At 40.7% G+C, this 16,727-nt stretch overlaps 1 protein-coding gene across 1 annotated transcript; it reads right to left on the bottom strand.

Annotated features, from left to right (window-relative positions):
* Positions 1–9,548: 9,548 nt before the first annotated feature.
* Positions 9,549–14,611, bottom strand: dldh (dihydrolipoamide dehydrogenase). Its single transcript, XM_065250884.1, has 11 exons — positions 14,124–14,611; positions 13,675–13,977; positions 13,237–13,297; positions 12,899–13,156; positions 12,250–12,310; positions 12,023–12,153; positions 11,767–11,936; positions 11,448–11,664; positions 10,563–11,364; positions 10,363–10,477; positions 9,549–10,266 (listed from the first exon to the last, which is right to left on the bottom strand). The coding sequence occupies exons 1-11, from the start codon at positions 14,169–14,171 to the stop codon at positions 10,261–10,263; spliced, it is 2,172 nt and encodes a 723-aa protein (XP_065106956.1). The 5' UTR covers positions 14,172–14,611; the 3' UTR covers positions 9,549–10,260.
* Positions 14,612–16,727: the final 2,116 nt, after the last annotated feature.

A 16,727-nucleotide genomic window follows, 5' to 3' on the forward strand; every position in this document is an offset into this window, starting at 1 on the left:
CACATTTGATCCCCAAAGCCTGGTTTGTTTGAGAAGTGTGATAGGTTTGTTTCGTGCCTGGGCACGGTTTTTTTTTGGGTTAGGGCACACTCATGTCATACCAGTGGCAGCTTGTGACTGCTCTTCCGAGGATGCGCTAATTCAAAATAAGTGCTCGGATTGTCACGTGTGTGGTTCCCTTTTTCAAAATATGTGTCCTGCGTGTGGAGAGATCCTGTGTCCATCAAGTGTTTTGTCAAAATAAGTGCCACTGAAGAAGTATCAAAACCGTTTATGATAAAAGAGACGCTCATGTTCCCAAAAAACACACTAGACACTTCCTTAACAGTAAACTCTGATTACGCATGAGATTATGCGAGTATCTGGCAAACGCGAGCGCCTCTTTTATCATAAACGGTTTGACGTGTCTGCAGCAGGTACTTATTTTGGCATGACACGTGATGCACACACAATCTCTCAAAGCACAGAAAACATATTTTGAAATGACGAACCACACATATGACAAGCTACATACATGTTGTGACGAACCTCAAATCGTGCGCTTCAAAAAAAAGTCACCAGCCACCACTGTATCATACCTAACCAAACCGTGCCCCAGCACATTTGTCCCCCCTTCCTACTCCCCCAAAGACATGCACTCAGACTGTACTTGGACCGATCCAAGTCTGGACGGTAAGTAAAGCACTCTCTTAACACTGGAACCCATTGTGATGTGTTTTTTATTCCGAATTGTTTGGTGCGCGATGACACACAGCCCTAGTCTGGCTCTGCCCTCCTACGTGTTTCCGCTTAATTTTCATTTCGCTTCAGCAGTACGTCTGGGACTGCTCTGTAGAGTTTCGTTTTCTCCTGCAAAAATCTGCAGGACCAATCAGCGAACAAATGGGGGTGGCTAAGAACGATGACGTTGAGGTCGTGCGTCAGTTTGAGTTGTAGTTCAGTAATGGCAGCGGAGAAAGACGTGAGAAAAGCTATTCGGTCCGTTGTTGCAAAACTGCCGAATATACAGAAGTTAAAGCCGGAGCAAGAACCAGGTTTGCTAAGTTTTGTTTGTCTGATCACTTGGACGTGTTGTTTCCGGCCAGTTTCTTTGCATGATATACGTCACAACCACATGTTAGCGATTGGCTTTGGCAGATCCTGACTGACTCTGGGCAGATCCAATAGTTTTAAACTTCAACGGAGGACCCTCCTTAACGGAAGTAACGCTTTGCAATGGAGCGTGGCCAGACTCTCTGTACAAATGAAATGAATGTACGAGAGTCTGGTTGGACCAGGCTAACACAGTCCTCTCACATGACATCATATTGCTTAGTTGGTTGTCGCATCTGCAACATTCACGTAAACCTGCTGCTCACATCAGAAGGTTGATGAAGATGAAGGTGAGTGGATGCGAAATTGATGTCTCTCTTTTTGAACCGCGCTCTGGCGCAATTTGCAATCACACTATGCGTTCTACACCTGGGATCAAGTGATCCATGTCCAAGCCCATGATCCACACCCAAACCCACTTCTGCAAGTGGGTTTGTTTAATCGTGACCGGGCACAATACGGAGTGATCACACTAGTTAAACGAACCATGTTTTGGGGGTCAAATGCATCTGAGTACGATTTGGTTTGGATATTGTGAGTGTGCCCTTAGATATAATATGAGTGCACCCTAACGCCAGATAACAGTGGAGCGGCTGCAGATCAGCTCCGCTGCATTACGGCTCCGCACTCCGCCGTCCCCCAATACCCACCAGTTCCTTATTTGTTGCAGAGCGGTTGCGTGCTGAAGTGACGAGGACCCATGAGGTCTCACAAATTCACATGATGATCCCGCAATATCTAGTTTTGTCTCCACCCATTATGACGTTAAATTATGACGTTAAATCACAACACGAGATCTTGCGAATTCAGGTATGATCACGCGATAAAGTCATGGCGGATGACCGGAGCTGTGACGGATTCGGAACGCAGTCAGTGGAAATACACACATAGACTTGAATGGAAACCAATTGACTCCGCCGCCGTTCTATTTTGAACAATGATCAAAATAAAGTGAAAATTTAAAACACTAGTTAGACAATTTTGATAAATATTGAATTATTTGTATATTTTTATATCTTTGCAGCTCACTAAGTTTTGGAAGAAAGACAATTTTTCATTTTTCCCAGCCTGAATTTGACCCACTCCATTACACCTTGCAACTTCAACTTTTAATAATTTTTGCAATTTCTAATTATAGAGAGGTAAACAACGATTTATTTTCGTTGAGCCCCCCTTTCATCCTCCCCCATCATTCTCCTGTTATGGCTTTGTTCCACTCAAATATTTATTCATTAGCACAAAAAGAATTTGAACAAAGTGCACGTAAAAAGGATCACAGCAAGATGTTGCTGTATGGCCGTTTTCTGTAAACACAAAGATCTCGCTTCCACCCGTTTCATCCAAGTGTTGTGCAAGGGCCTGTTAGCCGGCTTCCCTCTTTTGTCTGTGACCCTGAAGAATTGTCATACATTGTCCGAAGAGTTACAAACCTCAACTTTTCCCATCTGGCATTGAAAATGATTATCATGTGAAGAGAGCCGAGCATTCAGTGTTTGTGGTCATTAATCAGGCGTCAGTCCACTTGTCCATTCCCATGCAGTCTCAAAAGAGGGTTGCACGATTACGCCCCTTTTCAACAACCAGTCAGAATCCAAAATGGCATTAGGACTTATTCGGAGCAGAAAAGTGAAAGTTTTGGGGTCATACAGTATACTTTCCTTGTTTGCACGACACTCACGGGAACATCAAGAGTTATGTCAATCGAAGTCTCTTTAAGTCATTATGCCGTGACCTTCACAGGTCACTGATGCATCTTCATATTCAAGACCAGCAGCTGCTTATGACTCCTCAGTTTGGTTCACACAGGCCAAATGTCAACATATAACAGCCATAAAGAATAAATAGCTAGTAACTCTTTGTGACAACTACATTTCGAATGGTCTTAATTTGCATTTGTTGTTGTCTCCGCCGTGGCTTTTGTGCTCTTTTAGAAGAATTCATATTGTGCATGCATATTTATATTTTCTGCACTGGTGGACTCATTGAAGTGATCCACTCTTAAACTCATCACCGCTCTTGATCCATGAAGATCTTTCAAATGGAGATGTCACTAAGGCCAGCTGAACGTGACCCAAAATGGGAGCTGCGGAAAGTTAAGCCTACCCACATTGTTTTTGCAAGAGATAGTGGCCACAAAATATAAATACCATTGGATAGGGAAAACCAAGTGGCATTCATAAACAAATTATGCTCTCATAGGTTCACATAGGTGTCCGCTATGTTATATTGGGATGTACTTTTTGCATTTGTTTTAAACAGTACCACGTATTAAGGATTTCACTTATTGATGTCACATTAATAACCTTACTTTATGTAGAAAGACTCTAGCTGGGCTTTCAATCAGGGTGGCATTTGCCAGTCACTGTCACCACAACGTTGCCCTGAGATGTCCACCAAGAACAATCCGAAACAATTATAAGTACACAAACATCAATCCCCACACAATTTACTGCCGTCTCTCTTTTTATAGAGAAACTCCTCTGCTATTATTCGTCTACGTGTTCAGTTCGCCCCCTCTCTAATTCTTTTTTACGCCGGACTCGGAGATGTGTGCTCGGCTCGTACCGGCTGAATGCTAGCTTTAGAGGCATCTGTCGCTTATAGTCCTCACAACATCTGCTGCTATTGCTCCTCTTTCCCAGCATGCCGTGGGATATGGTTTCTCCCAAAGGTGGCCTTTGTATGCACCATTGTGAATTCGATCTTTGTCTTCCACGGGCAGTTCCCACGATGTTGAGGAAGTTATTGCCATGCCTACAGACCTGTTACCACACAACAACTGTCAGAAGTGATCGTCTCATCACAGAGGACCAGTGCGGTATTTGGAAACATCGTGCATAATGTTGCTATTTGTAGGGGGGGATCGGAAGCTGCGATGAGCAAGATTTGGGATGCTGAAAAATAATGTTTGAGTGCACTTGAATTGGACCATGATGCTTGGGAGACACGTGATCAATTTTGTTTTATATCTAACAAGCAATTGAGATCATGAATATCCATCCATGATGAGACTTCCAGAAGTCTCTTATAAGAAAGAGGGACATGGGGGGGCAAAAAGACACTTCGACCTTTATCTCCTAACAATGTCCACAATGCTCAAAGCAAAGCACACCATGGGATTGGTTGTGAAGACACAGCAGATGTTAATAATAAACTTTGCTCACTTTGTCTTTCTTACTTTTGCTCTTTTAGATGTCCTAAATATTTTTTTTATGTTGTTATCATAATCCTGAAGCTGCCTCATTCGACAAATGTATAAGCATTCGGCTGTAGCAAGCATAAGTCCTTCTGTGTGCTTAAAAAAAACAAATAAGCCACACTCTCTACATCAATGACTTTATTTTGGAAAAGGGTTCACATCAGTCAAGAGGTCTTTAGGTCCCTCATCGAGATGGAGAGTGATTGATGATCTGCAGGGCCTGAGGTGCACTGTCTTCTCCTGGCTGGGTGGTCTCTTCTGGCAATGTCAAGGGGCACTTTTGGGACAGAATGGAGAAGGTCACGAGGTGTTCTCTAAACCTACCTGTGTAACATTTAAAACAAACATCAGACTTTGAAAATAAATCATTGTGTGGCCTATGAAAACATAACTGACTTATTTTCGTCTCCATAAATGCTTGACACGTGAAATAGGTCTGCTGATGGTTTAAGTATATATCACAGGTCCATTTGGTGAAGCGCTGTGTCAATGGATAAGTCAGATGTTATGGTCAGGGACCTCCCTATATGTCCACAATGGGACAGCCACATGTTTGAAGTGAACCCATTCCTTGAGATTTGACTTCTACCTTATGTAAGGAATTTTACAGCTTGAATTTTCATGAAGGTTATAATGAACACTGCTTTCATTTACTAATTGTCCAACAATCCCACCACAAATTTAGGTTTATATGGTGGTATGCACTCTTAAAAATAAAGGTTCTTTTAAGAACCTTTGACTAAATGGTTCTCTGAAGAACCAAAAATGGTTCCTCTATGACATTGGTGTGAATAACCTTTTAGGGAACATGTACACCAAGGCGTTTACGGTCGCTGGTGTATGTTTTCAATGGTTTCCAATGAAAGCGCCACCCTCTTCAAAAATGCCACCAGCTGGCGTTTTTTCAGCGCTCCCCACTTTTTCACTTTGGGTGAAACGCTCAGCTGCAATGTCACTTCTCATTTGGCTGTCCAATCACAGTGGAGGAGGGGCGGGACAAATATCAACAACCAACCAGCGCATCGTTCGATGACTGATAAACAAAGCAGAAGTAACGTAGCAACAAAAGCACTAAAAAAACTCTGGCAAGCGCCTACAGTTGGTGTCCCTCTGGCGTTTTCAGTGTTGGAGCCATAACTATATGTTAAGGATTTGTTTTATGTTAGGAGTCATTATATTTTGGATAAATGTATATTTCTGTGTTTTATTTCATATCACGTGACTTTTAAGTGTTTCGTAGGCGGAGCTAATAGGAAGTCGAATTACGAAGAAGATTAGTTGGTGCTTTTGACTGTGAAAAGTGGAATCGAATCATTTGGAACTGAAATAAGTATTTGTTTTTTGAATAAGTTTGTTTTTCATATTTTGTGTTTTGACTACAAGAAAAGTAAACACTAAAAAGCAATGATTCACGTGTCAAATCCTTTGTGCATCAACAATGTGGAAATTGTGAATAAAGAATTATATTATTTGGATCGCCATTACACCCCCTTAAGCACCTTTTTCCATTTGATTTAATGCATATCATTTAGCATTATTACCATCATTTTGAAGTGAAATGTGATTTATTTATGTATAAGTGCGTGCTCACAAAAGCAATACAAATTGTGAATTGCTTAAATAGTCGCATGCAGTTTCCACATGTCAGTTTTACGACATTCAATGTACCAACAGAGGCCTGTACACCCTCTGACTTCTTTTTGTTTGCGTTCAATTGTCCTGGATGAAACAGTTTTGTTCCCTAAAACTTCCCTTGCAGGACTGTGAATCGCTTCTCGGCCCGAGCAAATGAGATCTGAGGGCCCAGGTTGCAAAAGTTGAAAGGGGGCGGCTCTGCATTGTGAGCACTGACAGGTGACCACTACGCCCGAACAAAGGGTGGGTCATTGCTGCGGAGAAATCCCTTTTCTGATGCCCGTGTTCCACTTTCGCCACAATCTGTCAAAATTTAACTCGCCATTGAAGGGACTGGCAGCAGAAAATAGCTTTATAGGGACCTCGCCAAGCAGAAGTAAGATCGGGCACACAAGCCGATTGCGGAGCATGTCATGCACCGGTATCGCTCATCCTTTCCCAGAACCAAAAAGAAAGGCTGCAAAAGACAGAAAGAGGCACTATAATCTGTGACGAGAGCAGCCTGTGAAGTGAAAACAGTTAAACAACCCAACTCAGCGAAAATTCTTCTCTTGTCATGTAAATATTCTTCACCATGAAACGTCTTATCCTGTCACGGTAGCCCCTTCTGATAAAAGACATATTAACCTTAACAGACTGAAACTTATGTATATGTAAACAGAAAGTGGAAGCACGAAACTAAAAATGGTTGCAAAAAAATGGTGACAGGTAATTTGTCCATCCTCACTGAAAGCCAAGTCACGATTTGAATAATAAATATAGCTAGGAAGGTTTGGCAGACAATCACAAGTTTGGCATTAAACGTAATCTTCATATTCAAATATAGGGTGAGATAGAAAAGTAGTTCAAACAAGGAAAACACCACCGTTTTTCAATATTTTACTATGTTTTTACCTCAACTTAGATGAATTAATATGTGCACTTTTAATCTTTGTACAGCGCTTCTTGAATGTGTTAGCATTTATCCTAGCCCCATTCATTCCTATGGCTCCAAACAAAAGTTTTATTTTGTGCCCCCATACTTACTTACTCTTGTAATTACTCATGTAACATGGAAGTGTTTGGTGGCTTCTAAATTCATCCCTGTTTGGATCCTAAGGAATGAATGGGGCTATAGGCTAAATGCTAACATATTCATGACACGCTGTGCAAAGATTAAAAGTGCACGCATTGAAAAAACATAGGTATGTATTAATTTGTGGTAATTAAGTTGAGGTAAGAACATAGTAAAATATTGAAAAATTGTGGTGTTTTCCTTTAAATGGCGCTAATATCTGGATGAATGTTAAGCCTTCAGAGTTTTCAGAGGAAATTATTTTGATTCTAACCCCTATCGTTCCTGAGATAAATGGAAAAAATGTAAATGGCCTTATTAGCGCCACCTAATGTCTGATGGATGTGTGTGAGTGCCTGAGTACACTTTTAAAAATACATGTTTGTCAAAGTAATGTGTCTGAAGAACCCCTATTGTTATCTTATATGGATGTTCAGAATTGTTTTGTTGCTGAGCTCAACAGTGTGTTTTTTTTTCAGAATGTACCAAATTGATTTGTTGTGTTTTTAAAACCTTAATATGGTCTGTATCACTTGCACGGAGATCTCCCTGAACCACATGATGTGAGTTCAGAGCCACAGTGTCCAAATGTAAATGCCACACTTAAAATCAACTCCAGACCTTAACATCTTTTATTTATGAGGAATTATACATTTTATTTTTAAAAATCATATGAATTATTGTTCATGTTCCATAAAGATATTTTGTAAATTTCCCACTGTAAATGTGTAAACAATTATTTTATCATTAGTAATATGTGCTGCTAAGGACCTAATTTGGACAACTTTAAAGGTGATTTTCACAATATTTGGATTTTTTTGCACTCTCAGATTCCAGATTTTCAAATAGTTGCATTAAATATTGTCCTATGGGTACTTGTTGTCATACTTTTAACTCCAGTGAAGATTTCATTTCACTATTTACACAGACTTTTTTATCACTTTTACACTTTTGCAATAGACTATAACAAAAATAACTAAACCATTAGTCTTTATAATGGTAACTACTATCTCTTCTTAAAAAGCGGCACAATTATTCATGCACACGTGACCCTGGATCACAAAACATAAGGGAATCATAATTGAGATATCATATGAAAGCTGAATAAATAAGAAAAACAACTTGGTTTTGCAAGTCAATTCAACTATTTTAAGTTTTAACCTGCGACAAGTTTACCTAACTTATAAAAACAAGTTTAAATGATTTAACTTATATTTTGAGTTACTTTAACTTAACAAATTATGTTGATTTTATAAAAATGTTGCATTTTTTACAGTGTATATTTAATGCTAATGCTAATCTTTAGCAAGCCAGAGGATTTGTATGCAATGCATAGCCTACGCCAGCATTTATTTAGAAATTTTAACATGTCTTATAATGTTATAAAGAACGGCAAATCTAAGTGTATATTATATAATATATATATTATATAATATTGTATAATATTTACACCCCAAGTGTGATGAAACCGACACTATTTAAAGCATTCTGTGCTTTATAATCACCTAAAACAAACCTATAATGGTTTTACATGAGAGAAAACTGTAGCATGTGCATTTTGCCATTTAATCCAAACCGAATGCATTGTTAAGTGGAAAAGTGGAAAAAGATCTAATGAAAGATATTTGCCACCGGCTACACTGAGCAGTGCCACAGGCTGGTCAATGAAGAAACAAAAGAGGTGCTTTAGGCCTGTCTCCTGATATTTTCCAACTCAGCGAAATCCTATTGTGCGAGTGAAAAGTTACGTTAAAAGCTTAGCATGGTATGTGAATGCATCTATCCAACAGTTGGGTCATAGCAGCAAATACTTTTCAAACTATCCTCCCTGAACTCACAACCAAAGATGGATCTGCTTAACAGAGCTCAGGTGATCATGAGCTCACTGCTAACTTTTGCGGTTTTAAAGGACAAGGTTGAATTATAAATTACTTCCTATAAAATAACCATTTAATAAAAAGTAGCGTGTAAAAATGTTGGCTAAGGCTAATGTTCCTATAGCATAAAAGGTTTAAAAAATACAGTGTAGACCAGTTTAGTATTTAAATGAGGTGACTTTGTTTAACTTATAAATTAATGTCTGTTTGGCTTGTTCTGAATATAGAAACAATGTACTGTTAGATGTTTTCCCATGTTTTAATCAAATTAAGATGCTATGGGAGTGTTCCTCTTTGCTCTATTTAAGTCGGTTAATGAGCTTGGCTACAGCCTAAACATCATATGTTTCACCGCCAAACACAAACTTTCACCAAACCATTAACAAAAAGTGGTTTCTTGTCAAATATACCCCCAAATATCCTGCCATCAAAGTGAAGGCTGTAATTTGCAATGACCGGGTGTGTATTTGTCTCACTTAGTGAGGTACGAAAAGGAAAAAAATATTCGTTTCCCATAAAAGTTTGGAGATTGGAACAAATTGAATGGAATTATTATAATATATGGAATTATTTTCCATATTTTTTTTTCAAGTTGGCTACATGACATTACACACATACACACAAATACGCACAGCTGCAGCTAGCTGTTAGAGAACTAATAATAACTAATATATGACCAATTTGATAATATTTCATACAGGATTTATTTGGAAAAAATAGTAAGGTGATTTTCTTCATGGACAACAATCATAAAACCATTCCTGTACGTTTTGACAGCATGTTTAAATACATTTACATTTGAAACCAGTCACATCGACCCGAAGTGCCTTATTTACAATAGACAAATTTGCAAAATGAAAAAAAAAAGATATTAAATTACATCAAACTTCACACACACAAAAACGAAACCACAAACACTTTGATCACAAATAAGTTTTAAATAAAAGAAATACGACTTATTAAAATACAACCAGTTACAAACATATATTTGATGGCAGTGTTTTTCCTCTTCTGACCGACATAATGGATCAGAAAATTTCCAGACACACACTGCAGTCAGTGCATATGCATACACAGTATTCGATTCAATTGTGTGTTAAATACATTACAAAATACAACCCATCATAGTGCAATGAGGTAAAACTGTCCCTACAGGAAGTGCAGCAAGTCCATTTGGCACATTCCTGGGAAACAAACTTTGAGAGTCCGAGCCAGTATGGCCCAACGTCCTTTCCTGCAGTCACTGTGTTTACTTCAGTTGAGAACCAGCTCATTCTGAATATCACCTTCAACGTAAGTTTCACAGCAGCAGTCACATGAAGGAAACTTTCCCTCTGGTTTCAGCAGCATTACTGGAGTAAAACCTCCTGAAGAACGAGATGAGCTACAGCTCTGTTGGTGCGTTACACCTGCGAAACAAGAAAAATTGGCACACGTTTAGATTTCGGAAATCCAGACAAACATGTTTTGACTGCAAGCACTGGAGAAAAAAGATTGTGACTCACCTCGGTTGCAATAATACATTCATCCTTCTCCTCTGATAAAACAAAGACTGACTGGTACTTTGTGTCTTTGCATAAAGATTCTGTACATTTCGATGAATCGCTGAATGACGAATCACTGAAAAGATACGAAGAAAGCGTTAGTACGGCACAAAAACATACCAACATCTTTATTAAGGTCTACTACATCTAACGATTTTTACCTTTTTAAACGTTTTCTGTGTTTCTCCTCTGAATCCGAATCTAGAGCCTCACATCTTGTTGTTTCGCTCTTCTCCAAATCCTCCTTTACCAATTCCTCCTGCTTTAACTCGTGAACAAGATTGTAATCCACTAGCGAGTAACGGGATTTGAATCCATTCTTTTCTCCACCGACGGCATCGCTCTGAAAGTCCACTTTCTTGTTGATGTTCTTCAATTGCGTCGTCCCAATGACGCTTACGCAGGTCAAGTCTTTCTCTCGACTGCGGTTGTTGGTCAGGTTGTTCATGGTCTCGATTTCATTATGGCTGTCGACTGTCTGCCTCCTCTGCTGCAGTTTAAGGCGAATGTAGACGACCAAGACGGCGCCTCCGATCAGGACCAAAAGCACTAAAATAATCCCAGCACAAACCGCTGTCCATGGAAAGGCAACGTCGTCCTCTTCGTAAGAGTACCTTTTTCCGGCTTCTTCTGCGAAGGGGTGTCCCTCTGGCAGCAGGAACTGACAGTTACCTCCTCCGTACCCCGGGACGCAAGCGCAAATATAACGGTTGTCCCTCTCGTGGCAAGTGGCTCCATTGTGGCACGGGTTATGGACGCACTTGTTGACCGGAGAGGTGCAGTTTTTGCCAGTGTATCCAGGTGGGCAGGTGCAGGTATAGTCATTAAGCCCGTCATGGCATGTGCCACCGTTCTGACAGGGATAGGCGGCACACTCATCGATATTGTCTTCGCAGTGAGTCCCAGTGAAACCTTCAGGACACTGACAAAGATAGGAATCCACAAGATCTAGACACTGGGCACCTGGAAAGGAATTCGGTATTAGATAACTGATTCAAATATCCCTTAATTTGCGTTGTATGTCTTCTTGTAAGCATTCAACGTACCATTCGAGCATGGGTTGGAGCTGCAATGATCGATCTTCTTTTCGCAGTTGAAACCGGCGTAGCTCGTCGGACACTGGCAGAAGTACCCTCCATCAGGGTTGTCAGCGCAGCGCCCGCCGTTGAAGCAGGGGCCGTCGGCACAAGTCATGGCGCTCAATTCGCAGTTTCTTCCATAGAAACCAGGGGGACACGTACAGCTGTAGGTGTTTTCAAGATCCTGTCAAATCAAAGCAACGATTGAGATGAGATTCATACTGGACACATTTTATCGTTCATACTAAATTAAACAGAGAATGTTTCCATATTAGTTAATACTTACAGTGCAGCTTCCTCCATTTCTGCAAGGGTTTCCAGAGCATTCGTTGACTTCAATCTCACAGCTGGCCCCAGTGAAACCAGGTCTGCATGAGCAGGTGTAGCTTCCCTGGCCGGTGTTGGTGCAAGTGGCTCCATTCTGACACGGTTTGTGATGTGTGCAGTAATTAAGATCTGTAAAATAAAATAAAAAAATCAATTTAACCACTGATAATTTCATAAATTTAGTACGACAAAAGTCTTCTTTGACAAAGACTCACCTTGGTTACAGAAGAGGCCTCCCCATCCTTCCTGGCAGTTGCATTGCCAAGGCTGTTGGCAGGTACCATGCAGACAGCCAGGATAACGGATGCAGTCATCGCAATACTTTCCACTAAAACCCACTCTGCATCTAAAAAACAATCGCAATGGACCAGTTAGTATTCTGTCAAACTCTACATTAAGGATTAAAACTTCAAAGTAACATGAATCTCTCCAATACACTTACTTGCATTCGCCAGGTTTTTCACAAAATCCGTGGTCTTCATCACATCCCGGAAGACAGATTGCTATAAAGAGAAATATTTGTTTGTTAATGCCAATTCCCACTACTGAACAAACAAAGCTGGTCACCCTTACTTAGTGGGTTACCCAAAAAATCTCTCTTCACTACCATTGGAAGGACACTCTGGTTAACACAGTTGCACTCATACAAAAGACCCCCAAACAAAAGCTCCTTTTTTCCCTAACTGTGGGTCAGAAGTCCCCTTTTTCACTCTGTTCATCCAACCCCCTCTCTATAACGTCCCAGAGTCGGGGTAGATAAGGGTGGACAGCTGGTGTACATGGTGCCAGTGCAGGACAGCTGCTCTATTGTCCACCTTCACTCTGCAGCTGCCCCCTTCCAACAATACCTCGCAGCTCTGAACCAATCAGGAGCGAGCGCTCTGCCAAGTAACCAATCAGGCGACGCATTTAATCTATGGCACGCGTGCCATTATTTGGCCAACGTCCCTCTCATTTGAATCACACAAACGCCTGTTGCAACCATAGTGATGAAATGTGTTGTTGTTGTTTTTCTTGAGAATACCGAGACACGTTTACTCGAAACTCTACACATACACAAAAATGTAATGATAAACATCGCGCGTACTTACGTTCAGTGCAGTAATGTCCTTTCCATCCGGAATTGCAGATGATTTCACCGCGCTCTCCGCAGGTAAAGTGGCCGAAGGTGTCGTCGCGCGGGCGGCAGAAGACCGAGCAGCCCTCGCCATAGTAGTGCTCGTCACAGACGAATCTATACGAGTACTTCAGCTCGGTCCTACCACCAACCTGAAGATCCTGAGACCATTCTTCACCCACGGTTAGATGCCTCTGGGTGGTCATACGACTGATCAGACGCTCCGGATTTTCTGAAAAATTATGAGAATTTAGCGCTGTGTTTTATATTGTATAAGCAGAGAGTTTCTTTTTTTCATGGAGCTTGGCTTACCTGTTGACAGGTCGTCGTTTGAATCCGTGTGCAAAGCTTCGATAATGAGGGAAAATGTGCCCTGAAATAAAAATAGCACGTGTTAAAACCACTTGAACTTAAAGAGCGGTATTCATTGCGCGAGGTGTTCAGGTTCCGCTCTGTATAACGGAAGATGTGAATAGCTTAAGGTGTGATCGCACTTGAGATTCAAGCTTCATTTCTCCAATTTCACACTTACTTATTGCAGTCAAATGAAAGGTTTCGGAATTTCACACTGAGCTGACAATGATATTCCAACCCAGGGGATGTGACTTTTCCCACCCCACCAAGACCGTTAACACGCGTAATTACCCAAATCCAGAGCACTGCTATAATTTTTTGAATCATTTTGTTTTGTCTATGCTTTAAAACCATTTTTCCAGATTACAAAAAGAAAGAAAGAAACTAGGTACTCACCGGCCACGTAAATCCAAATGAGAACGGAATGGGGTTGGTGAATGAACTGTCAGGAAAGTTTTCAGGAACTTGAAAGGAGTTTGATCCGAGCACCGGGGTGACTGCACCACCGTATGTACACGGAGGATCTGGAGACACATTGGTCTGGTAATGTTTAAGGCAAATCCTAAAAAAGGTTTTGCATTCACATTGCTGAATCCCTGCATCGGACGCAGATCCTTTACAGCAGTTTGCGTTGCCTGACACCCCCTTTTTGTTGAGAAACTCCTGAAGTTTTAATTCGAAAACCCCAGAACAAAAACACTGAAATGAAATAAAAACGGAATTAATCACTTATTTTTGCCATTATAGGACTATGCTGACTTATTTTGCATTATAATACTACTATTGTATTAATGCGTAAAATACGCATAATGTAAAAACAAATAATAAATCACATATTGACTTACCTGGCTTATCATGACGCAAAGGAAAGCAGCTATTATAAGTCGTCCCATGGTGGAGAGGATTTGTACTGTGTTGTTTAGCTTCCACGGGCCAGGCAATTGTATGAGACCGTGTCTCAATAAATCATTGAGACTCGGACTTCTCCGCTCAGTGGGAGCGCGCTGGCTGATGCTCTCTAGTGTTCACTTTATCTGCTCGTGCAAGCCCATCAAAGTCCTCCTTCAAAATGTTCAAGCAATTAAATTCCAAATACGAAATAATAAACAGGAACCCAACAGGAGTGATCAGCAAATCCCCAGAAGACGATTACTCCAAATTGTCAAATGTTTGCAGTCCACTTGCTGTTAGGTAAAAATGCAAAAAAAAGCCATACACGGGGTTATCTGAGCATGTATTGCTTATTCTCCGTTTATACACTTGGCGTTGAGATGATCCCAAACTACTGTTCCAAACTTTCCTCTGGTACTCTTGTTTCCATGTGAAAGATTGACTGACTGTGTGTGTGTTTAATGTCCCAGTCCTCTTGCAGCCGGTTATATACAGACTGCGCCTGCTAGGGTAATGAGATGCAAATGAGCTACTCCCCAATCTGGCTCGGGTTGTCACAAAGGGGACACTTTTCAAACCACACCATCCCCAACCCCCCAAGAAAAAAATCGGCAAATGGTCACTGAGCTGTAAAATGTGCAACTCTTGAGAGTGAGAGAGTGCAATAGAGAGAAAAAACTAATTTACATACAGGAAAATAAGAAACTTTAAGAATCATGTACATCCCACTATGACATAAAACCTCAAATTACATCACACATTGCGCACGCCGCATTTCTGATGATAGAGACAAATGTAAAGTTTATGGCACGGCAATTTAGTTAGATTGTTTTGCAGTATTGACAAGATATCCGTTAATCATTAAAATATATGGGTTTGAATAGTTTTTATTTATTTACTTACATTTTAAAAATGTGACATACCAGAGAAAGTTTTATAGAAGAACATACGCAGCATTCCTGCGCGTACCATAATTAGGTCACGTATAGTGAACATTTATAATATTTGAAAAGCTAAAAAAGTTTTTTTGCTTATCCGTCTAGTCACTTTTTCTGCAAAGTTTTAGTTGAAAGTTTGAATAAGTTCGGAATTATCTCTGAGTTGGATTGTAAAAGCTGAACTGGTGTGTGTCGTTCGCGTGGCTGTCATTAAGGCACTTTGTTATTGTGTGGAGGGGAGAATAAGTTTTTTTTCTCTGTGCTCTCAGCTGTATGGTAATTCAGACAGCACCTGCTCCCCTCACAATGTAGCAGGGAGAAAGAGCTCCCCTCTCTACACGTCATCTGCGACAAAAGTACCTACCAGCTTCTGTTGTTTTGGCGTTTTATCAATTATTTTGCGTTTAATTTGACGAGGAAGTTGTGTTATGCTCTTTCCGATGTATTCTTTTAATCATTCATATTGTTAAATGAATCGGGCTCGCGGTTTTGCGCCCTGTCTCCATATGCACGCTCACACGCATGAGATGAGCATTTGTTTGTGTATGTGTATGCATGAGGGTGGTCTTCATTAGCGCGTTCATTAAATCCAGAGGAATGCAGCAATATGAATGCTCAGATTTAATAACAAGCATCTGTGCCACTGACACAGTTACGCGCGGATTCAGATCGTGCTGTATAAATTCATTTTAGTAGGCTATATTCTTTGCAACATTATTAAACCTCAATTTATTGAACTACTTGGTAAATGCACTCTTTATTCAAAAAATTTCCTGATCAAAAGAAAAGACTATAGATGTTATCAGGCGACAGGTGTCATTGCAGCACACTCTGGGAATCGCTCTGCCTATCCACCATGATAGTTATTGAACTGTTGACCATAAATAAGAGTGGAAGCATGTCAGGGAGCTATCATCACACGTCCCCCCAACAATTCTTTATACTGACGTCGCACACATTTCCCGATTATCGCAGCAAAGCGTAACTGAAAAGCCTCAGATTTATGCCCACTTCGCTTATTCTTTGCAGGCATAATTTATGCCACGCGATTCTGTCCTGGTGAAATCAAGCAGAAAGCTCCTTTCTCGCATTCCTCCTCCTTTCTGAAGGTGGACTATGGGGAGACTGTTTAACTTAAGTGTTTCTATAGGGGGCTGTTGTACTTTAACTCCTGCCCACCAGTAGCTGCGACGAACAAAGCCGGGACTCGAGGTCTGACTCTTCATCTTTTCTTTGCGCTTTAATTTTCATTGATTGTGAATACAAGGGGAGCCCTCGGGGATTCTCTCTGAAGACGCGGACAGCCCCCCAAGCCAACCATCTGCTCGCAACCAAATGGCGTTTTTTCACATCACAACTGCATGTCTCCACTGCTTCTCCCGGCAGTGCGCGCACGCAGGCTTCCTCCAAATTACTGGAAGCATGCTAAAGAACGCTACTGGAACATATGGTTAGGGAAGCTGCGTAATAAGTGGCCGTGGGAACAGCTTCAGTGCACATATTTACAATAAAGATTACAGTAACGGCCCATGTGAGTGTCTTGAGAGCAAGTTACGGGAAAAAATCAGGATCTTGGAATTGAAATATTACGAAGTTTTATTGCGGAAATTTTTCTAAATG

Source organism: Paramisgurnus dabryanus, chromosome 20 (assembly GCF_030506205.2).
Source record: "Paramisgurnus dabryanus chromosome 20, PD_genome_1.1, whole genome shotgun sequence".
NCBI classification, from domain to species: Eukaryota; Metazoa; Chordata; class Actinopteri; order Cypriniformes; family Cobitidae; genus Paramisgurnus; species Paramisgurnus dabryanus.